This window comes from Echiichthys vipera (assembly GCF_963691815.1).
Source record: "Echiichthys vipera genome assembly, chromosome: 18".
NCBI lineage: Eukaryota > Metazoa > Chordata > Actinopteri > Perciformes > Trachinidae > Echiichthys > Echiichthys vipera.
The window spans coordinates 21481551-21507332 of NC_139843.1; the positions used below are offsets into that span (position 1 = coordinate 21481551).

The window sequence follows — 25782 nt, forward strand, 5'->3', positions numbered from 1 at the left end:
CTCGAATCAAGCAATCTCATTGGTTGTTAACCTAGATATAATACCCATGTATCATGGCGATGACATTTAATTCCTTTACAATTCTATATTGTCGACTTTTATCTTTTAATACAGTGTAGGAACTTTTAACTAAACTGCTCTACTGTACTTGCAGAAGATTTCAACATATTCATTAAATGATTGGTTAGTCTTTTGGAAGTGCTTTCTGTTATTGAAAAATGTTTGGATCATCAGCTGCGCAGCTTTGTCGGTGACACGTTAGTGTGTTATCTTTAGCTTAAGCTTACATGTTTACAGACTTAAAGTTGGCCATGTAAAATTTATTTTTTTCATCAGGTGCAACAAGATTGAGCTAGCAAACAGTTTAGTGTTTATATGTGTTCTATTCATTCAGTTTGAGAAACCCCATGATCTCTACAAGCTAACGTTAAAAACCGGCAGGCTTACGCTACATTAAGCTAACAGGGCATCAACAGGCTCAGTCAAGATAGTTTGTTCATTAGAAACCACCAGACAGGAGGGCCTATATCTTTGTAAGAACAGTGCTTGGTTGTTAAAAGAAATTATTTAAATTTAAATCTGTCAATTACTTTAATATTGCTTATATGGTAACCATTTTATAAAAACATTGCTTCGAGCCGAACAACGCCTCTTAGCTGTGATATAATATCAATATATCACATATTGTCATGAGCTTTAGCTTAAATATTGAATATTTGAATTCTATTTTGGCAAACCACTGTTTGTGTGTGTGTGTGTGTGTAACTCAGAAACTCACAGGTGTAGATGACTTACTTGATATCCGTCTATCTGCAATATAGCTGTATTAGCCTGCTATGTGACATTGACCACCTTCTCTGTGGATGCTGGTCCGATCTCTTGTTCTTCTGTATTTTCACACCTGTGCACACATGTGCAAATGCAGACAGCTGGGTCAGCCAACAAAGACATGAAAAGCTGCAAAGTTTTCTCCTTTGATGAGGCTGCATGTGGGTCATCATTACACTTGAGTGTTTTCCGAGGTCAGGGAAAATCCTTTGAACCTTTGTGTGTGTGTTTTATCTTATAATACATTTGAAAGGTGCTAAATTGAAAGGGATTTACAGATAATACTAGGTACTAAGTTTGTGTCTGTTCAATTTAACATAAATACTGTCAGTGTGTCCTATAATTTACATGCACTGCAGTCCAACTATGTCAGGTATTTTCAATTAGCACCTCCCAGGACAATAACTGGCACTGATGAGAACAGAAACCCACCGTTGCATTTATACTGTCAACAGTTATCTCTCCAGTGTAATTACCTAACAGTCATGTCTCTGGTATGATTTATAAGCTGGTGTTTTTGTACCTGACCTGCAGCCAGTGGACCACATGAGTGTAAGTGAACTGTGAGGAGCTTCAGTGATCAAAGGCTGGCTGTGCCTTCCTCTAGGTCCTGGATCCAAAGTTCAGCCAGAGGCCAGGCCTCACACTGCAGTCCATTCACCTGGGAGCAGTTTGCACACTACAGTTTTCAGTTATGCTGTACAGTACAAACACTATGCACAAATATAGAACAGCAAGGCTAACTGAACAGAAACAGGAACAACAAATGATGGATAGCCTCGCCGCCATTGTATTTTTCTCTCAGATCAGTCTGGCAACGTGTGCCGGATAAAATTTGGAGAAGTTTGCCAAGCGACCGAACCAATAAGCGTTGGTTTTGAGACGAATTTAAGTGACGAATCGAGAAGAGACTGTTCAGTGTAAACAACATGGCGGCTTACGCGGATGAGATAAGCGCAGCTATCAAGGAAGCCGCCCACTAACTCTTATTTCTCTGTGATCCTTCTGTTAGAATATGAACCAGGCTCCTGAAATTGGGACTTTTATTCATAAATTCACGTTACAAAAACGTCAAATATCCTTCACGACATGTTGTTTATTTTCTGTGATTTGCCTCGATGCTGTTAGTATGTCATTCGCTTCATTGATCTGATTGGTTGATTTGGCCCGTATGTTGGTGTTGGACAGATGATTTATCCCATCAGCGACCAGTATTTTCGCCCCTTCCCAAAAGATCGAAAGTTCCCAGATGGATATGCTGAGCAAATGAGAATCAATCCATCTGGCGGAGTCAGGTTACATGATTGATGGAATACACCCAAAACCACAGATATACTGTGTATGTGGTTTTGGGTTCCACATCTGGGTTTGTGAGCTGCCGCCATCTTGCTTTGGGGCCACCCCTGTTCTGACCATATGTAAAGACTCAAAGGAAAAGACTGATAGACGGGGATAAAAAGACTGATACTACTGTGATATAAAGTACTAGAGTGATAAGAAGTCCAAGTGAATGTGGATGTGAATGTATATGTAGACTATAATAAATAATTAAGTGTATTTTTATGGCAGTATCGTCAAGAAATAAACACTACTTTCACCCCTGGTGGACACTGAGTGGGATTATGTACAATGGTACAACACTCAAGGAAGCTGTAGCCTCACAGGTGTGACTACGAGCTGACATGGAGAACAGCTGTTCAAATAAAATAGATTAATGGAGATGATGGGATTAATATCCTAGTTACGTCTCCCACTACAAATGCTACGAATCAGAAGTAGAGATTGTGGATATTGCGGCATTTTCAATGTAAAGAAAGCTTCATATTTCATACTCCCTTGAAACTGAGCTGTGACAAGGGACAATTGGGAGAAGTGCAGTGTCTGTCTGTTTTCGCTCCACAGGTTCGATCGGACATACATCTCTTGAGTTTCAAGTCAAAACACGAAAAACGTTGCTAAAGTCTAGCTCACATTCATCATGCAAAGAAGGATTGTGCTGCAACAAAGAGAGCATTTAATTTGTGAATTCTACACAACAGCACTGGCTTAAGGGGCTGAGCCCTGTGATCATGTTAAAGGTGAACCATTGATGTGTCACATTTATCTTCCTCTGTTTTTTTGGCATCAGTGCGCATGTTGATGTTAAGTGCGACAGTAAATCCTGCACTGACAGCTAAATTTATTGTGTGTTTAAACTGACTACAGGCAAAGGAAGTTCAGGTGTGTCAGCAGGTAGATCTTCATGGCTGTTAAAACACACATGTCCTAAATCTTATTTGGACAACATGGCAATTACCGCTGCACACTTAAGAAAGATGATACCACATTTCCCTGTCTAATTTCCCAGGTTTGAGAGATAAACTCACTGTCAGGCTTCAGAGAGCTGAGCTAATGACGACTCTTTTCCAATGGCAAAGATACCGGCGCTCAAGCAGCAACAGGTTTTTCTGTGTGTGTTCCTGTGTGTGTGTGTGTGTGTGTGTGTGTGTGTGTGTGTGTGTGTGTGTGTGTGTGTGTGTGTGTGTGTTTGTGTGTGTGTGTGTGTTCTGCCTGTCTTTATTTAACAAAAATTTCCATTTTAGACTTCGTCTTCACATCTCACTGTGGAAATTCAGCTCTCATCTGTTTTTCCAAAGAAGGAAACTACTTTATGTTTGTTTTTTTGGAAGTAAAGCCAAAATCACTTGTAGAATCATGTAAAGTGTTGAGAGAAATAAAAATAAGACTGGCTGAATGTAAAAGTGTACAATGGATAATTGCTCTCTGAAAGACACATTGGTTGCATGGGTTAGTGCAGGTCCATCTTGTTGCTGTGTATATTTTTATGGCCATTACATATAAATGAATGTATACATGCATATGAAGTGCGTTGTAGGTTATACCACGAGTCTGTAGCACAATAAAGCAATTGATCTGAGGACCATGTAGTGTAATCCAGCCCTGAGAGCAGGTTTGCTAGTGAAGTAATGAGTGCTTCATAATATAACCATTGGTGATTTCATCACACAGAGAGAGAGAGGGCCAGCAAACTTTTTTAAAGAGAGTACAGTGATGGGTACTATCACAAGTAATACATCAAAGAGCAGAGTGATATTTAGCACCTAAGGGTTCAAGAGTGGCATGTCGATATATATAAGACAGAGAGTTTCAACTATTTTTACTTGAAAGAAGGTTTGATTTCTATGAAGAAAGCCAAGTTTGGTCTCCATCTTTTTAACCAGATAAGACTCTGAACTAGTACATTTTCTTAGCTCTGTGAATTATCTTGTGAATAGCATACATCTAGTTTTAATTGCATTTAACACAAGTCGTGCCTCTTGACGAACATTAAAAGCCAATTATAGTCAGCCTACCAATATAAAATAGTGTCATCTGCAAACACATGGACAACACAGGTATACTGTATAAAGCCATTGATATAAATTGTGAAAAGAAGTGGTCCTAAAATCGAACCTTGAGGGATACCTTTAGTTTCACATCCAATACCCAATAGTCTATCTAAAAGCAGAGACCACCTGCATCCAGGGCTTTTGATAGGTCGATGAACAATGCTTGTTTTTATACAATGCACACACCAAATTACTAAAAGATGTTAAAGAGCTGTTGCTATGGTTAGAGCACCATATAGCAACCATATGCTGCATTGTTTAGTAGGGACGGGAGAATTTAGAAATGGGTTGATAATTATTAAGATCATTTTTGCCCCCTCTATTATGCAATGGACCTTTCATACTTTTGGAATTAATTCTACCTGATAAAATAGTTCATTTAAAAAACATGTTGTTTGTTCTGAAATCATTAAGTCAGAGAGCTGAAGAAAGAAAGGGTCTAGACTGCCTTGTCCTGTTGCTTTCTTGGGGTCAGTGGCAAGTAGTGCTTGGACATTCGGAGTAAGAAGTTGCAGGGAAAACAGAGGGATATGAATTTCAGAAACATCCATTTCTGGATTACTCATAGATTGACCAAATCCCATGCTTCTGTTTCCAAAAAGGTGACCAGCTGCAGCAAAAATGATTATTGAAAGCTGTGCATATGTCCTTGATGAGATATTTCCCACTGGTGATAATTTACATAATTGGCAGAGAAATAGCATTTTTATTCTTACTGGAATTTAGCTGGATTTCAACAACAGCCAAAGATCATCAGATTAAGCTTTCCTCACACAAGATGTGATTCATTTCTTAACTGCCTAAAAGCAAGCCAATGGGAAGGGTGTCAAGATTTTCTAGCTAAGGCCCAAGCTTTATTCATTAAACAATAATAAAAGTTCAGAAGTGAACCATGGTATAGATATATATCTAATGCATTGCTTTTAAACAGAGTGTTTGTTCACCACTGAGGTAAAGGTATATTCTTTATTTGGATCCCCATAAGCTTGGACAAAGTACTTGCTAGTCTTCCTGGGGTCCACACAGAATGTAATTATCTGGATGGATGTGTATTTATCAAATGACCCCATGCTGATTCAATATCTGGAATTTCTAATGTCTTTGAAATGTTACTATATACCAATATAAAATTTCTCTTGACAACAACTCGTGATTTAACAATCATAAGCTCTGTATTACTATCATTATGATCTGTTGGTGTAACTCCGTCAATTTAGTTATCATAATAAAAAGTTACCCGTACTCATGCATGGTTAACTATACAACAAAACAAAAGTGTGTACACTCAAAATGAACCAAGCTAAATTTAGTTCAAGATTCTACAAAAACACATCAAGTATAAGATATAGGGTTACCAGTAATACTGATAAAAAAATGCTTTTCTTTTGTAGCAAACTGGCCAGGCTGGAGGTGGCTAACTTAGTTACCCCTTTGACTCCAGACCAGTAGCAATGCAGCAGCACAGGAAGGAAGCTTTATATTGTTTTAGTAAAAGAAAGCCAGCAGGAGGCCAAGGGGAGGAAATGTGGGCAATGTGCATGTTTTCATATATGCACGTGGTTGTCCTTTCAGAGGGCAAAACTCTTTGACGGTGTTGGTGTGTGTGCCTGTGTGTGTCAGATGTGGATGGAGGAGAGAGGGGAGAGAGAGGGGGTACAGTGCAAAATCAAGACAGGAGGGAACAAAAGTGGGAGACTCAGTCAGAGAGCCAGCCAGATTCAGGATCCTTGCATGTGCACGTGTGAATATCTGGATTTGTGTGAGTGTTGTTCCAGGTCGGGTCTCTGTTGTAGCAGCACATTCATACACAGCAGGCAGGGATGAGGGAGAGAGAGGAGCTAAGGAGAGCCATAGAGCAGAGTGACCGACTCCTCTCCGAGGTCCGAGAGCTAGAGGAGCAGAACACCGAGCTTAACAAGGAAAAGAATGAGGTGGCCACTAAATACCGAGCTGTAAGTCTCCTGATCTGCTCTGCTGCATCTCTCTCTTTGCTTGTCTTTCTCTTTTCTCCTTTTTTCCACTTTAAAAGTCATTCCTCTTTTGTTTCACAAACTTGATACTTTAGAACTCACATGATTTGTGATTCAGTCTGAATTTCCGCTCGATAAGGGATTTTGAACGTGGTCATTATATCAACCCCGGGTGGATGAAATTAAGTGGATAATGATACCCTAGCAGAGGGGGAGAGAGAGACGCAGCCACCATTGCAGTCACTGTGTTCAAGCTTGTTTTAATGCTCGTTTCTGTGGGTTTTTACTGCTGTGTTGACCATTTTCCAGCTGATCGTTTTATTGAGAGAGCAAGTACAGAGTTTGTTACTGACTTCCTTCATGGTTCCGTGAGGCACCATGCTGTTTCCTGGCCAGTGGCCATAGACTGTTGGATGTAGAGATGGACATAGCTACCGTGATGTCACAGATTGGTTTGTGGACAGCCATTTGGAAGCCAAGAAATGGCATTCTGGCTGTCAGAATCTTGTTTTTTTAAACTGGACTTGGCCATATCTAGACAAAAGGGCCGAGTTAGGGATTTGCGTTAATCAGCACCAGGCTGCACTCCACTGTTGTTGCGATGAGCTAATTGCTATCGAGGGAAGCTATACTCATCCGGTGGACTATTGGTGGTGGGTCAGATGGGAGCTCCGTTGCTTGCGCCTTTCGCTGCAGTGACACACAGCCACTTGAAAAACACCAGTTTCCCTGTAACTTACCAGCTAACTTTAGCTTTGTTAGCAAGGTGAAACCAAACGCTGATCAAGACATTATTTAGGCGACCACAGTGTTATATTACAATGAACTCTGATGAAGTGAACACCCACTGTGAGAGGGTCTTAGTTCTCATAATTTAACACAGACAACACCCCAAAACAAGTTCAAAGCTATTTTAATGTACACAGTGCTTTATATATGTATCGCTAAACCTCTACCCTGACGCTAGCACAGCGACCTGTCAATCCCAAGGTATCCACAGCCTAAAGCATACTTGCTTTATCATCTATTTTTCTCTAAATGGGGCCATAATTTACTAAATGAACATCATGCTGTCTTGAGGAAGACTTCAATACAGCATGATGTTCATTTAGTATATTATGAAACTAGCAATTGAGCACATTAACTCATTAGGGAAAATGTTTACTGAGGAATTGAGGACTCATTTTCTCAACAACTTCTATACAAACTGACTTCTTTTTGCAGCCAGTTGAGTCGCCTCCTGCCAGAAATTAAAAAGAATGCCGGTTTTCGCTAAAAGTAATGATGTGAGTTAAAAATGGGCTAATGGAAAAGCACTTAAAGTAATGGATTTAGTTAAAGTGGCTACCTAAATGTAAAGGATGAATGTTGAAATGTTAAGCTAAAAGTATAGGATACATGTTGAAATAGATGTTGAAATAGTGAGCTAAAAGTAAAGGATAAATGTTGACATAAATGTTGAAATAGTGAGCTAACAGTAAAGGATAAATGTTGACATAAATGTTGAAATAGTGAGCTAAAAGTAAAGGATAAATGTTGACATAAATGTTGAAATAGTGAGCTAAAAGTAAAGGATAAATGTTGAAATAAATGTTGAAATAGTGAGCTAAAAGTAAAGGATAAATGTTGAAATAAATGTTGAAATAGTGAGCTAAAAGTAAAGGATAAATGTTGAAATAAATGTTGAAATAGTGAGCTTAAGGTAAAGGATAAATGTTGAAATAAATGTTGAAATAGTGAGTTTAAGGTAAAGGATAAATGTTGAAATAAATGTTGAAATAGTGAGCTAAAAGTAATGGCCCACATTGAAACATCTGCTTCAATCAAAGTAATTATATGATTGCTGACCAAGCAACCTAAATATAGACAGTTCAGTTGTGTGAAAAATTTACATTTTAATATCCTATCCATTTTTATATAATGAATAGTGTTTTTACATTTAGAACTCCCCTGCCCCTTCGATTACGTATGTAGCTTACTGTAGCCTACTTTAGTAATCGAAGGGGCAGGGGAGTTCATCTGACAGGGCTGTGTGGGTACTACAGGTTGGGAACTGATGATTTACATGCATAAATAACTAACTTTGAGGAAACTATATACTTTAAAGTAGACCCATCTTCTAACTTAATTTGTCTGTTATCAGAGCAGAAAACATCTGAACCACATACAGTAAATCCCTTTTTGCAAAAATAAAATTCTGCATACATGCACTCCTTGGAAACAAAAAGAAGATAACTTCTGTGTTGATGATAACCATCACTGTGTTGATGTTCCATTTTGAAGAGAATCTCCTGGAGTGCAGTATTTAGTGTGAGTGTGGAGCAGCACTGCTGTGGCCAATGTTTGTTGAAAGCCCTCCAGGGTAGCCCATGGGACTTGGTCATTATTTGTGTTGAGTGCCTTAGCAGACTCTTCAGACGGCTTTGATGGAACGGATCGTAAACTGCTTCGAGGAGTTGGACTGGACTCGTCACTGCATTTTACTGCTGTCTGGATATGACAAATTCATGTATCACTGTTAATCTCTGTCTATCTGTGCCTTTGAATATGTTGCCCTTAAGCAGGTATTGTCTGTTCTTTTTATCAGAGTGGCAGTGAATTTAGGGATTTAGTACAATCAATGATAATAGCTGATGGCCATAAAGCAAATAACTGCTGTCATAAAGCACTTATGCTTTTTAACTTACTGACATCAAAAGTGGGTTAAAGTGGTTTTAGGTCCATTGCAAATCTGTTTTTCCTCTACATCACACTCTTCCAGATACTTCTTTTATAGCCATTAATTTAAGTAGAGATAATGTGGTAACAATAACTCCTCACTCCCTTTGTTTTTTTGAAACCACCAGGTGTGCTTTGACCCCAACAGTTTATTTTCTTCACTGCTTAGATTAGCCAACCATAAATAATGAAGCTAATTCTTGGAGGAGACAGATCAGCCTGCATAATTTATACCTTGGAGCCGTTCTGATTTGACTGCAGTGAGAAATGTGACCCCATGTCAGATCTATTTAGTGCTGCTGTTGCTGCTGCCTGGAGGAAGCCTTCCAGTTTTCCAGGGGAAGTTTGTCCCGTCCCTCATTATCCCGTCGTGTGCTGAGGCTGAATGGACACCTCAGACATCTTTCATCAGGGGTACGATGAATTCCTGCTTCTTAATCAAACTAAATGCACTTCCGCCCTGTTAGGTCAACACTGTCCTGACAGATCGACATTCTTTTGATTTACTGTTTCGAAATGCGTGAAAAGTAATTGATTTCTTCAAAGTCTCAGTCTTTCACATTAAGCCATGGTGATCCAGTTCATTCATCATAATCATTTTTTGTATTAAACACTTGGGGCCAGAGGTAAAAATGATGTGTATGCACAAAAAACATACGTATGCCTTTTCCCACACATAAACTGGTATTTATAAAGTAAGAACGTGAACACCTCACACAGACTTCATAGCAGGGTACACGTGCTTTTAGCTGAGAAAGCTGCAGATGATGAATTTCAGTGCTCCCACACATCCTGGAAATCAAGAGACTAGTTTTCCTGTCATGGAAAAACACCTGGAAAAGGATTAAAATCGCCAAATATCCTGGAAATAATCGATGGTATCCTGGATTTTTTTTAAATTGTATTTTAGCCCATCACATTTAGATTACCTATGTAAACCTAGGTTTGTATTTTGATTGAAACTTGACTTTGGTAGGATAATCTGCATGATATGACACTTAAAACTGGGTTTCCCAGATGCAAAGTAGAATGCTCTTTTCATTTTGGCTCCCATGTCAGTCATTCTGCAAAGTGGAACAGTCTTGCAGCAATCTTGAGCGGCTTAAATATGTCTATAAAAATGATTAACAAGTGCGTTATTTAAAAAAAACAACTTTTGCAGTCCGTGTTCTCAAAGGTGAATTTTTAATTTTCATTTAAAATTATTAATAAGGGCGATTAATTATTTTATTTACAGTTTAGCCCCCATCTTCCTGTTAATGATCTGTGAAGCACTTTGTAAAGTCTGTTCCAACACAAGAGCTGTTAAGAGGTGTTTTACTAGAAGCATCTTATGATGCTATTTTTTTAAGAGGTAGGTTGTTAGCATATGAATAAAAAGAGTCTAAAGCAATGCTAGCAACTCTGTGAAGCTGCACGTAGCTACAGCAGTGCTTTGAGCTAAATGCTAATGCTAGTAAAGCAACATTCTCGCAGTGACAGTGCTAATTCACTAGCAGGTTTCATGCTGTGTGTTGTGTGTGTTAGCTAACATTTGCTAATTAGCACTGAGTCAGGTTCACCAAAGTTTCATAGTTGTTAAGACATTTTAATAACATTTAAAAGAGGGGGTTAGAGGAAAGTACAAATCCCCAAAGTCATCAGAATACACTACCACATACAGTATATACGTAGTTTATATCTGCAGTAGCTGTCAGATTTATTCTCTGAGGGACCATGGCTGTCTACACTGACTACAAAATGTCCTTATAAACCATGCAATAGTTGTTAAAATACTTCTGTCTGAATCGAAGTGGTACACCAACGACATTGCAACGCCTAGCCATGCTACTATCATGGCTATCAAGTGCCACCAAATAAAAAGATTTGACTTTACCACCCACTCACTGGGGCGACTGCTGCTCAGCAGTAGAGTGGGTCGTCCACCAGTCGAGAGATCCGCGGTTCATTCCCCAGCTCCCCTGGTCCACATGTCGAAGTGCCCTTGGGAAAGACACTGAACCCTGAATTTCTCCCCGTGCTGTGCATGGGTGTGTAAATGTGGTGTGAATGGTTACATTAGATGGTATGTAGGTGTCCACTGCCATCAGTGTGAATGTCTGTGTGAATGGGTGAATGTGACAAGTAGTGTGAAAGCGCCTTGAGTAGTCAGAAGACTAGAAAGGCGCTATATAACTACAAGTACATTTACCATTTAGTCTTTGTGATTAATTACTCACAAGTGAAGTGCAAAAACACCAATGTCAACACAGACAATAAAAACAAATGAGGAATTATTGGATTATCACTGCAAGAAAAAGCAGAAAAGAAAACATTTTCCTTTGCTTCTACTGTTATTCCAACCATCTTTGTTAAAAATGCATATAAACCGAGAAAAGTCCTCCATTTACCCCTCAATTACGGCAAATGGGAAATAAATGTGGAGAGTTCCTGCAGAGCTATCCAGATGCCCCAGTTCTGCATGTGGAAAAACTTTTAGCCTGGACCGTCTCTGAAGTTTCTGGGGCCCAAGGCAAACTTTTGGACAAAAGACTGGCAGGGAGAGATGAATGAGGGTGCAGAGGGGAGAAGAGAGGAGGGTGTAGAGAGGCTAGGGAATGGAAGACTGATTTGATGTTCAAGGGCAAGGGGAAGGAAGCAAAGGTGAAAGTCTGTCAGATTAACTGCATCGCTGATAGGAAGCTACTGGCGGCTATATCTGAGGTTTAAATGATTCAAACTTATTTTACTCTCCTGGGTTCTGCTTTGAGCCTTGGGTTTTTTCTCTGACAACACTCAAGTCCAGGCTAAAATATTTTAAAGTTTTAGATCGATTTCAATGACATTTTGTACAGATGTTTATGGTCACCTGATGTACCGGGTCTGCACAGTGCTGATTTTTTAGGAAATCAATTTACAGCAATTTAATGGCAGCATTACTCCCTTACAGTCAGTGTGTTTACACACAGTTTAAAAACACGATTATAATGGGGTTAAGAGCATACCCAGGTTTCTCAAACACCATGTTAACACCATACCCCGGGTAACATACCTAGCCAAAAACAAGTTAAAAAAAAACAATAACAATAAAGCATTATCTTTAAATTGAGGGAGGACTTCGACATGACTACCACTACCTGTTTCTGTCGTAATTATGTCCAAAAGTCGTCCATTTGTGATTCTGACAAAGGTGAACCAGGAAAAAAGCCGTATTACGACCAGCTGTATATTGGCGGAGCGCCACCTACTGTACTGGAGGTCGAGTTACTCTGTCATTTTCCCATTCAACCCCCTCTCATGTATACGAGGGGAACTTCAATAATCTGATTTTTCCCTTAACCGGGGAAAGACCATTTTCTGGTGTTATAAATCACTTAAGTACTCTTGCTTTAAGCAATGTAGGTGGTGACTGGTTGACATATATTTACTCTTGGTGCTTACTGTAGCTGTACTTGCTGCTGAGACCGTTTGGGTCCACAAACCCATACACTGGACTCCACCCAAGTAGATTTGGCTGTTGGTGATGTCAGCTAGTGTACATTCACTACCCTTGGCAATCCCTGTACTCCAAACTTCTGCTGCTATGCCAATTTATTACCAAACGTACCACACAATTTTTTCAGTCAGACGGTTCAATCATTGCTCGTTGGCCTTGGAATACTATTCCTGCTGCCTGAAAAGGTCGGCCAGAGTCCCTCCTGCAGTTTGCTAGTGACATACCCATCAACCTCATGTACACTTTGTTTTTAGTGCTAGCAAAAAAAGACAACATCTGAAACATCAGGGCCCATATTCACAAAATATCCTAAGGCTAGCTTGATTAGTAACTCTTTAAAATAGTGTGCGTGACAGTCCTAATTTCAGTACTCCTAAACTATTTGGTCTAAGAGTATTTCACAGTGTTTTACGCAGCTCCTAAATCCTAAGTCACTAATAGCTTATTTATTTTGTCTTCTGCAGTTGTCCCAATGGAAATTTACGTTGATTAAAGTCCTTCCTTTTATGCACAACTTGGGGAAGAAGTAAAAGCTGTTGTTGTTCGCACCTCTCACTATCATCATGGTTACTGCAGTCTGATCATTATGTTGCTTCCTACATGGATACCTGCTAATTGTTAACAAGCTGCCAGACATGTAAGAGGCTGATTATTAGCTGCACATACTGTATATAATGTACTAGTCAGCAGCCTATATTACTCTTTTTTCATGTTTAATAATTTGATTTTGAACTCTTTATTGGGATATGGAAACATACCTCCTACAGTATTTCTATCAATAATTCACTGACAGGGACACAAAACAGCCAATCACAGTTTGATGAAGCATGACATCATCCATAGCAACAGGTTCGACCCCTCCTTTTCTCTTGCAAATGCGCAAGATGAACATTTGCTTCCCATTCACTTCCATTCAGTCCGAGCAAATGGGCTATTGAAATTTGTTTCTGGTGGCAAAGCAAATTTGCGTGGAGTTAAATTTTGGCATGAAATATCACCTTGGATGTGTAACTGCGCTTTCGTCCAGTTCCTTAGTAAAAGCTGGTCTCAGGAAGATCTAGATAGATAAGATATTTAGGAAGATCAAATGTGTTGTGAATATGGTTCCTGCATGTGAAAATTGTCATTGGAAGCATGTTACCCTACTAGCATTAGCATTTAGCTCAAAACACTACTGTGTCTTAGTTCAGACTCTTAGTCTTATTTTTCTGTTTCTTGTTTTTTTTTACAAGACTCCATGGTAGCTATCTTGTAAGTTTAAAACATCCGGCAGCTGAACCCGCAACCTCCACCTCCGTCCGGTGTTATCACTCATCTTTCCTTTAGGATGTTAAAAAGCAGCTGGCAATTAAATGGCAGGCTTTCTCCCTCATAGAGGTACTCAGAATATGGGTTGCCTTTGGCACAGAACAGCCAAAGATAATCAAATATCATCTCTGTAACCAGAGGGCTTTCCTGCAATGTTTTCATGTACAGTACCCATGTCCTTACATTACCTTAAAAGTCTGTAATCAGTATCAACTGCAATTCAGATCTTGGTGAAATAATGAATATGACTTAAAAGCAGCCGTGTCCACAGGAAACTGGCCTCCTTTATAGTGTTTCATGGTTCCAAGCCTTAGAGTTGGTATGATGACAATCTGTATTCAGACAGAAGTATGATTAACTGGCAGCCTTTTTTCCAGATATGGGTGTTGGTGTTGGACATGAGCAGTGTCTGGAGAGACAGCTCAGTGTCTCTGGCTTCTCCGGCTCAAGTGGGAGTTACATGAACAGATCTCTCTGTGCTGCCTGTCCACACAAGAATCCAGACCACACTGTCCAAAAAAAACAATAATCTGGATTCTCAGAAATCCTATGTTTTCTTGTTTTTTTGTTTGTGGGTAGATGTCTTCCACAGCTCAGTGGCACTGGCAGAGTGCTTATCCTTGTTTGTATAACCGTGTCCACTTTTGGTCAGTTTGAGATTCAGTGTTGTTTTAGCTTTATGTGATTTAGAAATGCAAGGCTGCTTTTCCACAGTTTTGGTTTAGGTTCACTGTTGCTATCAAATGTTGTACAATGAATATACTTGAATGTGTACTGGTAGTTTGAGTACCTTTTATACAAAACTTTGGACAGCTGTTCAGCATTGCCATGTGAACACAAACCAAGGTACAGAACGGACCAGAAAATAATTTGCCATAGGAATACATGCATCAGAAATTCATATTGAGGTCCCATGCACTGGAAATAGGCTGGACTTCGCCACTCTATATACTCACTTAGGATATAATCATAGTTTTTCTTTACTATTTTCTACTGAAGTGTCACGATATCCCATGATATTTTTTAAGTTCCATCTTACCTTAAGCATCATGTCATGTTGCGACCCTTCCTGATGTTAACTCTAGATATGGAAATGCTTATTCTAGTCTTTGTGGGTCTTCATTCAAGAAAAACATCCACACTTGAATCTAGGGCACAATATGCCTCATTGTTCTGGCTAAGATGAATGCCGTGGCATTGTGGGGAGACCGTGTGGGCGTGGGCGGACAAGACATTTGTGTCAATTACAACGTAGACTGAGAGGAGAAAGGGCATTTTTGACTCTGGAATACGGCCCTTCTTTTCTTGTCTTTCTATGGCGTGGCTTTGATGACACAGCTGAGGGCTGTGTTTCTGTGGCAGCACCGCACAACGTTAAAGGCTTTTCTTCTGACCTGACATCCTACACCAACCGCCATCCCTGTGGGACACCTTTGGATCGCTTGAAAGTAGGGAGAGCCACCTGTTTCTGTGGGAGGAGACTACAGTGTAGAAAGAAAGCAGGAGAGGTGGTTGTCGTGGTAAAACAGTCCGGACAGAGCAGTGGCTTCCTGCATTGGGCTCCTAATAGAAGAAGGCTGTGGGCAGGCTCGGAGTATGTACAGAGGAATATTTGGATTTCAGTATCGTATACCAGAACACCCTTGAATGAATGCTTGATTGAGAGCAGAGAAAGGGCAACAGAGAGAAGAGAAAAAAAGGCTCACAGAAAGGATTGAAAAAAAGACCCGTGACAGATTAAGTAGCGTGAGGAAGGCTAAAAAAAAAGGTGTGCAGAGCTGCTAATGTGTTTTGCGAGAGAGGATCAGCTTGGAGTGTACAGACTGGGGCACCCTCAGTGAGTTAATTTGTACTGTTCCTCCTGCTAAAACCCACCTGGAAATACCAGAACAGCTGTGCACCAAGCCAAGAAAGAGACAGAGAAGTGAATAAGCATCTTTGCAGTAGTGCAGCAACACTGTCAGAACAGGGGGGCAAGTTGCTACAGTGTATAACAGGTGAAGTCTGCCAAGCAGGAGGGTGCATAGTCTGGAGGAATGATGTCTGTGAGGCGCCATCAGCGTTGCCACTCCCTCTCTGATGACTCTGAAGAAGCCAATGGAAACCAAGCAGATCCTGGACCAGAACCAGAACCCGAAGAACTGGATTGGGATAGCTATAGCACCACACTGGAGCACAGATTAGCTGCTGTGGGTAACTCTTGCTGTTTTTTGCATACAGTATTGTCTCCATTCTGTTAATATCTATTTTGGGCTAAACCTCAATTGGCTGTTTTACAGCAGACATTTTGAGTGTGTTACGAATCAGGCTGTTCTCATTTACTGTCCGTACATATACCTAGGAAAAGTTATCGGGGTGTTCTCATGCAGTTTTCATACGTAAAAAAAAGTAATGCGCAAGAATTTGTGTGTTTCACTTCTTCATTGCATGTTTATTATTGCAAGCATGAGACGTAGTATAAGACAGCGAATCGAGTATGGAGGTAGGTCGGGGTGGTTGTGTGGGTCCTAAAACACAGGACTTTCACCTGGGCGAGCAGGGTTCATTTTCCTAGGTAGTGCCTGTTCATGTCTTACTTCAGTAAGTAATGCTGCTATACTACACTGTCACTTTATACCACCACTACATCACTTTATTTATTTATTAATGGTTTACTGTAACTATCTGCTGATACACTTACTGTGCTTTAGGACATGCTGCTACATTTCACTGTGGTTTACTGTAACTTACTTAAGTACGAAATGCTGCTACACTCCACTGTGCCATACTGTCACTTAGTTCTGTAGGAAATGCTGCTACATTTTTAACATTTTTAACACTTATAACTTATCGCTCCTTCTCACTTATCTAGTTTGTACTTATTTTATTTCAATCTGCTGCTAAACTGCACGCTGCGTATTGTTGTATATTGTATATACCTGCGCTTAACCACGACGTCTGTTGCACTCTGTCACACTTGGTTCATTGCTTGATTTATTTTACGTTAGCTTTATTTTGATTTGATTTATGTTTATGCTTATTGTTATTCTGATCCTTTTCCGCCTTTGTATTGAAACTGTTGCAAAATAATTTCCCTCGGGATAAATAAAGCTTCTTGAATCTTGAATCTTGAAATGTCATGGAAGTACTAGTCCTAACCAAGTGTTTTTCATGCCTTACTCTAGCCATCACCTTTTGTGGACTAAAACGTAACATAACGTCTTTTTGGCGCGTTCCACTTCTAGATTTTTTTAGCGGCCGACTTCATCCAGCATTTGCCACCGTTTTTTTGTATTATGAATTATTGTTCACCGTTTTTACGAATTTGTGTGCATTACTTTTCGTACGACGTCCTATGAAAATGTTCATGAGAATATGTTGAAGTAAGACACTGAAATTCGAATGTAATCCCCATCGCTGTAAATGACTGTATAAATCATGTCTGGAGAAAAGAAGGAAATCAAGTGAGTAATTTAAATCCCAGTTCAGACCAAAGACATAGTCGTTCTGAAACCTTCCAACTAGACAAGATGGTGTATCATCTCCATTTCAACAACTTTCTGTACTTCTGTTCCGACTTCTGACTTTCCAGGCGTTTTTTCGCCGTTGGGTGTAATATGTAGCATTATGAAGTATATATGAGGACAGAGATAGTGAGATACTTAGTACAGCATGATGAAATGTGAAAAAAATATATATTTCCCTGATTTACTGCTTTGTTCTTGATTACAGCGCTCCCTCTCCTTTTATATATTCCACAGACTGCTCAACCTTTTGTCTGTCTCCTTTTTTATTTCTCTACTTGAGCCTCCATCCAAAACTCCCATTTTGACCAGCTAACAGTTTGGAGCTGACTTGACCAGCGGACTTAGCTACATGTTAATTGGCTGTTAGAAACAGATGACGTGCCTTAAATTCTAAAACCAGCTGCTGGTGACTTGGCAAGTTGAGTTGCATGCAACAACATCAGCTGACAGGCCAGTTTACACAGCTGCAACGCCTACCAACATTCTAAAATGGTTTAATCTTTGGTAGAACTGGGCTTAAGAGTGCTAAAATCTGTGTAGAGAAGAGGGTGGTGGTGGTGTCTCAAAACACAGGACTTTCACCTGGGGGACAGGTGTTTATGTCCTGGAAGTACTAAGCCACGGGGTGGGACAGTGGTGTGGTGGTTAGCACTGTCGCCTCACAGCAAGAGGGTTCCTGGTTTGAATCCTGGCTAGGGCCGTTCTGTGGGCGTTTTCTCTAGGCTCTCTGGCTTCAGTCAGTCCAAAGACATGCACGTATTAGGTTAACTGATTACTCAAAATTGTCTGTAGGTGTGAATGTGAGTGTGAATGGTTGTCTTTCTTTATGTGTCCTGCAATAGATTAGTCCAGGGTGCGCCCTGATGCCCGACTAATGGGCGTTTTCACACACTATAGTTTGTTTGCTCTTTATTCCAATTTGGGGCCTAAAATGATACTTTTAGCTAGCTGCTGATAATTGCAGCATTTGTCCCTTCGTTGTTTTTGCGTTCACATGGAAACACTCAACAGCTGTCCAAAGTGGCATGCAGCTTTTCTAATTGGTCAGAAATCAGAATCTGAAACATTTTTCCAGGCTTATTTATTCTTTTTATGTCTCAAAACTAAACAAATTTGAATTAATAGGTTTTCTTTTTATTTTCTTTCTTTGATACCATGTTTCAATGAATTCCCTTCAGAAACCAATTGCCTGCCACACCTTACATGTATACTTGGTTGCATACAATAGGCATACAATGAAAAGAAAATATCTGACAGACCATAAAAAGAAGGCAATGTTTGTTGGGTAGTGTTTGTTTGCAAAACGTGCTACAAAAATCATTCCAAATGCCATATACGTGCACCCTAAACACCCTATACATTAAAATACTTCACTTATATTTAGGCAATGCTAACACAACCTATTTTAAAGCATGGTAGGGTCAAACAGGAAAGGCACAGGTGTATTTAATAAGGATAATGATGGCTGCAGACCATTTGGGTGTGAAGCATTTATGCTCGGACCTTGACACTCCATTACCAAATTGCATTCAGCCATTATTATGTAACTGATGAACTTTTGATTTTCCTGCACTGATATTTCAAAATATCTGCTGTGGAAAAAGTCTGTTTAAAATTGAGTAAGTGTAAAATTTAGTTATCATTTGTGTGCACATCCTTTGTGTGTATATCCGTTCAGTTTTCACAAGGTGCAAATAACTTAACACATGGATGAAAATGATGTGAGGACGTTTCAGAAAAGGCAGGGAAGGAACTCCAACCAAGTACTTTTATGGAAATAAATGCAGATGGAAATGTGGTCGTCTGATCATTTCACAAATGCCCAGCTATTTGGGTATTCTATTAGCTCGCTCCAAATGCCTTGCCCATGATGACTGGTCCATAAGAAAATAACAGTAACCAGAGCAGTCTCTCACAATCGGGTCTGTTCACTCCTGTTATGGATGGCTGTTGACTAATCTGGTGTTTGGTATAGAACCTGCTTATCAAGTCAGCACTGCACGTCACTGCATCGCCTCCTCAGCTGTACTATATTAAGGCAGCTGCAAATTAACAAAGGAAAGGTTTCTTCTGACTTTGAGGGAGGATAAGTTTCATCTTGTGGCGGTAAGATCTTCTTTGTATGAACACATTGTCTCTGTCTTTGCTTCAGTTATAACTCGTATCTTTCACTCTTTTTCCTTTAACTCTGTTGTTTGTCTAGCAACTAAAACTACAGTAAATTGTAGTAATTTGGTTATATGTATAGAATATTGTTAGTTTCAGTGCTTTAAAAACTTTACAAGCCAAATATTACAATTTTGTCAATTACTCTATCATGAATTTGTCAATAGTAAAAAAACAACAACCTGTTTAACGATGGAATCTATCTTCTAACCTTGTGATAGAAATCTAACAAAAACAAGACCTGCAAACAAGTGGGTTCATCAGATTCACACGAAGCTGTGTGCAGCACAAAATGAATTCCTGCCAATCCAAAATCTGAAATACCTGTATGAGGAAATGAAAATTAAAAATGATTAGGAAAAAAAATCTACGTGTATGAATTACTATATGTAACACAACAGTGACAAACACAGTTGTAGATCTCACTCTCTCTGTGTTTATTCCCCTCCAGGAGCAAGAGAGTGCCCAGGCATCCGAGCAGCGCTGTGTCCAGCTGGAGAAGGCCCGGCGTGAGCTGGAGCGGCAGCTGTCTGGCCTGTCTGATCGTCTGGAGGAAGAGGAGGCCTGCTCAGCCCAGCTGGCCCTCCACAGGGACAGGCTGGAGGTCGAATGCAGCGGCCTCAGGAGAGACCTGGATGAACTGGATAGCACCCTGACTGTAGCCGAGCACGATAAACAGGTAAAACATTGTGTCACAGGATAACCTGCTCTGCAATTAAATTAAAGTTGAAGGGAAATGTGGTTATAAGTGTATTTGCTGTTTAAAATGTTCAGATTAAGCAGTTATTTTCTAATGTTCTATCTCTATTGGTGCACAATGAAGTAGTTTATTTCCTGAGTGAAGTGTTTCCATGTATAGTTCTGCTTATTCAACTCCTGGTGGTTAATTGAAAGGAAAAGCAAAACTAGATGTTTGCCCTGTTTCCAGGCTTCGTGCTAAGCTAAGTTAGAGCGGCTACTGGCGGTAGCTTCATAGAAAAAGTCGATTTCTCCGCACACTGTCACCTCTGCATTGGTTTATTAAAAGCCCACGTTTCAGTCACAAGAACTTTTTCTCAAGAAATACATGATAATAAAGTGTCATCATGCTTGAATGCAGATCTTGATTACATGATGGTGTTGGAGATGATGCAAAGTGTATGCGCGGGAATTTACTTTTTTCTTTGGAAATGCATCCTCAAGGGCATTGGTAGCTTCATATTTACCATACAGACATGTGACTGATATCAATCTTCTGTTCTAAAAACATGCAAATAACAAAAGAAGGTTTACATACTCTCAGTTTGACCTATTTCTGTGTTCTACATTTGAGGTCACAGTAAAACGCCATCCTATTTGATCGTTCCTGCCTGAACTCTCAAAGGAGACAGGTTTTTTCCGTGCCAAGATGAAGCTCCATCTCGTCTCTGTAGACACTGACGAGCAAAGGCTGCTCTGACATCTACAAACAGCCCCTCAACAAACCCCTTTATCTGTTTCATTGACGTCTATCAAAGGATTAAGATGCTATCTTTGTTCAGGAATGCCACAAGAATGTATTGTATTCACAGCACTGTCTGTGGAGATGGTGATATAGTTTACAGTGATGCAGGTTGGTGTTGATTTAGCCTCTGCACATTTACACTGATTAATTTCATCTGGGTCTTCTTCTGGCTTTATGAAGGTTTTCTTGTCAAATTGGATTCCACGTGGTAAACGTACAGTACGTGTGAGAGGACTCCTTCACAGAGGATGCAACAAGACCAGACCTGTGTAAAGGTGTCGCAGGGCTTTGAAAAAAGAAAAGACGTGGCTGTGTGTAATATTTGTGGTATGTTTTCTTCACAGTCATTATGACTGGACACGATGTGATTGATCCAAAACAGCAAAAAGTTTGGAGCAGAGTTCACTTGTCCGTCTGTTCTCAAATGAACCATAACACTGATATATGTCTTTTTTTGACAAAGAAGTGTTCAAATTGACAACACAATATATCTTTCCCCGAGTCTGCATTTGAAGTCCAGTGCTCAAACATATTTGAATCACACTTGTCCCATTAGGTCACACATGTCCACAATAAGAACCAGGATTTCATTTAAGAGAGAGGCGAAATAATGATGTCTGTTTCTGTCACATAAGGAGATAATTGTTTTACAAAAGTCCGAGCCTGCAGATGGAAACCGCTGTATTCACAAGCCATAATGGCATAAAAGAGGAAAACATTCATGACCGCAGAAAGAAGGGTTTCAGCAGAGGAAGAGTAGAACAAAATCTGGTATATGCAGAGAAAATTACTCAGCATGATCTTTTTATTGTGATTGGTTTGGTGATTGAGAATATGTATCGTCTAATAACATATGAAGTCACAGAAATTATGTATTATTTGCAGTGTATTTAAGTTTATTACTATTCTCCCTCTCTCTCTTTCTTTCTCTCTCTCTCTCTCTCTCTCTCTCTCTCTCTCTCTCTCTCTTTCTTTCTCTCTCTCTCTCTCTCTCTCTCTCTGTCTTTCTCTCTCTCTCTCTTTCTTTCTCTCTCTCTCTATGTCTTTCTCTCTCTCTCTCTCTCTCTCCCTCTCTCTATGTCTTTCTCTCTCTCTCTCTCTCTCTCTCTCTCTCTCTCTCTCTCTCTCTCTCTCTCTCTCTCTCTCTCTCTCTCTCTCTCTCTCTCTCTCTCTCTCTTTAGTCATCAGACAGTGAGGTAAGGAGGCTGTCCGAACAGCTCTTTCATAAAGACGAGGCGGTGCAGAAGCTCCAGAAGGAGAAAGACCATCTGGTGGAGCTCAGCCAGGTAAGATTTTACAGTATGCAAATATACATTTTTAAATGGGCATTGGGGCTATTTGGTATTGCACTTGTATTAGGTTGGAAGACTTTAGAGAGCTAGATGACTAAATGAAAAAATGAAGCAGCAGAGGCCAAGATATCCTGACTTTCAGTCTCTGGTGTAGAACCAAAACATTTTTTTAAACATAGACCAGACATTTTTAGTCACTAAGCCCACAGAAGACATGATACAACTGTTTTCACTGAGTGAGCTCGGCCCAGCGACATATGAGTTTTCTTATAAATAACCAAAGTTATGTTTAAGATTAGTGTTTCTCAGCACATGTGTCCTTGAGGTCTAACAAATCTGTTGGATGCATTTTTGTCCTCATAAAACATCTGCAAAGCAGAATTGTGAAAAACTTTATACCATGCATTTTTTCCTTCCCATTCTTGCATCTGTGTGCACAATTTAAAAAAAAAAAACAAGGCCCAGCTGCAAAAGCATGGTTTAATAGCGCTACTACTGGTCAAGTATATATCTTTAATTCCATTAGTTTAAATTCAAACTTATTTTTGCACTTATATGTAACATGAAAACTGAGGTATTACAGCATGCACAACACAGGTTATTTTCAGGCCAAAAGTTAAATAAATGACTACTGGCTACATTAGTTGTCTTGAGTCATAAACTGACAACAATAGTTAATGTCATTCATGTTTGTGTTACGAATAATGACTTTTTTTTAACCATGTGAAGCGGAAACCTGTATGTAACTGTGATGGTTAGATTTTGACAACAAAAGGTGACTGTTAAGTTTAGAAAATAAAGGTTGTGGTTTGGGTTAATACTTCCAGGAGTCGAACACCGGTCCCTGTGTGAAAGACCTGTGTTTTGGGAACCAACCACCCACCAACCGACCCTCCACCCTACACAGATTTTAGCGCACTTATACTACGTCACCTGATTTCCTTCTTCGCTCTGGACATATATTTCTACAGTAATAAATATGTGGATTACATACAAATAACAGTGCATTCATTTTCATAGTTATATGTACGAACAGTGAAGGAGGACAGCCTGGAATATTTACAGTCTATGTCCATACAGTCAAATCAAATCTTATATGTAAGTAGATGTTTCAATCAAGTTTCAGTCTCGCTGCTTGTTTTTATTTCGACTAGTTAAATGACCACGAGTAGTATGGAATTATATTTGCACTAATCTTTTCTACAAATAACCTTATAACCTGCATGTGATTGAGTTCTATACTTACTGTCATGTCCATTACAACAGAACAAGGCGTATTTGCTGATGAAGGCTGTGATATACAGTTGAAAGTTCTGGAAAGAGTTACAAAGTCTAGAATAAACTCTGACAATCTACTTCAGTATACCACAAAGTCGGCTCTAATTAAGATTTATGTCACGCTCAGTGCTCTATGTAAACTCCATCAGTACTTAGAAAGCATGTCATGCTGTTTTGCTTTGTTTGTGAATTTGTGATTGTTTATTAGTGTAATCGATTCCATTTATCAGAGTATGGGGAGATGCCTCACGGGCTGCTTGACTGCGAATGAAACATCAGTTTAGGAAAGTAAAACCATATGTCCTGTGGACCTGCCAAAAGTGGCACTCATGATAAATGTGCACCCCATCAGACACACAGAATTCTCTACTTTGAAAAGTAAAACATAGGCTTTGGAATCTAAAGAAATCTTAACCCTCAACAACCTCGTCCTACTCGAAGGCAGAAATAAGAGGCCCAGTTCACTAATTTCTCCCAGATGCTTTGACAAACAGTAGCAGTCTGCATCGTTATGTAATCTGTGAGAGCAATTTAGCATCAGGTCTCATTATCTTCCTGCTATTTATTAGACGTGTTAGATTATCGATCTTGACTAAACAAAGAGAAGTATGTGATGCGAGCTGTTTCAATGAGTTCAGGCACAGAGTCACTGCTGTTCCAGTGCTTTTGTTCCCAGTTGATGGAAAGAAAAAAATCTCTCATCTGTCAGATCAAACTAGGATGACTTCTGATATTGTATCTGCAACTAAACAACTCAATGTGGCCGCCAATGTGGTGGACATATGGATGTGAGGCAATGCTTTGGTGGATCAGTGATTAAGGGACACATGTGCAGCCCAGGCTCAAACATCTTGTTTCACCCCAACAGCAGGCCATTGAGGACCTGCAGAGTGAAGAGGAGAAGGTGAACCTGCTGACCAAAGAGAAAACCAAGCTACAGATGCAAGCTGAAGATGTGAGTTCATATTATGTAGATTTACTGTATTGCTCTGTGACGTAGCGTAGCCCGAGAGTCAATAAAAGGCAGACTTCTTAGTTCCCAAATGAGTGCTGTGTTTATTTACAGTGGTGTACCCTCACACGTGTAAATGATTCAAAAGAAATAAAAATAAGAAAAACAAACTTTAAACTATCAAAAGAACAAAAAAAGTAAAAGAAACCATTCATACCAACTTAAACTAAGCATGTGGTTGTGGCAGCACTGTGTCTCGTCTTCACAACAATCATCCTAACCCCCAAGCAGCAAAATATCCCTGCCTTTTATAGGGCTCTCAATTTGCCCTGGAATGCCTCACTATCCCAGAGGTGGGCCTATAAAACACCTTTAATCCTTTTACTAATCTCCACAAAGCTGGACTCTCTAATTGCTCCTCAACACAATTAAAGTACCATCCAACCGGTAAGTAACTCCCCCCCAGTTACCCCTCAAATAAATCAAAAAAACATTAAATTCTCTGCAACAAAATAACCCCCTCAATCGGATTTGTCCAGTGATGTCAGCGATGACATCATCAACACTATTAATAACCCCAGGAATGCTCTATGGCTCCTCCCCAAACATGCCTGCATGGAGGACCAGACAAAGGGAATAAGAAATGGTGAATATAAATGAAACAAACAATTTACCATTCAAACCTGCACCTTAATACAATTAATTAGAACTAAACTATGGTTTTGTGATTGCTTTAAATTAAACGAGTACTTGATGTAAAACTGGTCACAGTTTGAACACAATCAAACCCGGGATAGTGAGAGTTGAAATGTTACCCAAAGCAATGGTAAAACTATAGCAAATTGAAAATGAATACAATATGAAAATAACTGGAGCAATGTGGGAAACGAATGTGGATAGATCATGCATGGGGAAAGTGGTGAGTGCAGGAATCTAACCACTTTGTCACATGCTCATGCTCCATACAATTCTTTTTTCTACTTTTTTCTTTAGTATCAATTAAAGGCAGTTTAGATCACAGTATTTCATATTTTTTGAGCATTTGGTATATTCAAATTTGACATTTTCACAATAACTATTCCATATGCCACTTATTATGCAGTAATACTGTATATAAGTCTGCTTTGTTAGTATGCATATTAGCCATTAACCAAAATAAACCATATCGGATTTTTGATAAAGACCAATATAGTGGTCTAACCTAAACAGAAGCATACATGCTGCACAAATTAAATACTGTAGTAATATTAAGGTCATAAACCAACTCTTTGAGGAATGGGAACTTAAGCTGGTTTGATTTCATTCTAACCCAGTTTGCCAAGAGGCCTTGGGAAACACTGAATACATGTAGTTTTATTTATGAAAATAGTCAAATGTAACAAAAGATATTGATTACTGGCACAAAAGGTTTAGCCAT

General features: G+C 39.5%; 1 protein-coding gene across 1 annotated transcript in view; it reads left to right on the forward strand.

Moving 5' to 3' along the window:
* Positions 1-6037: 6037 nt before the first annotated feature.
* The window catches only part of LOC310960800 (uncharacterized protein MYH16), a gene marked incomplete at its 5' end in the record, with an annotated part of 56426 nt that continues 36681 nt past the window's right edge, over positions 6038-25782 (forward strand). Inside the window, 4 exons of the mRNA XM_083932606.1 lie at positions 6038-6169; positions 19812-20039; positions 22025-22129; positions 24282-24368. Coding sequence (XP_083788732.1) covers positions 6038-6169; positions 19812-20039; positions 22025-22129; positions 24282-24368 — 552 coding nt within the window. The remainder of the gene's footprint in view (positions 6170-19811; positions 20040-22024; positions 22130-24281; positions 24369-25782) is intronic.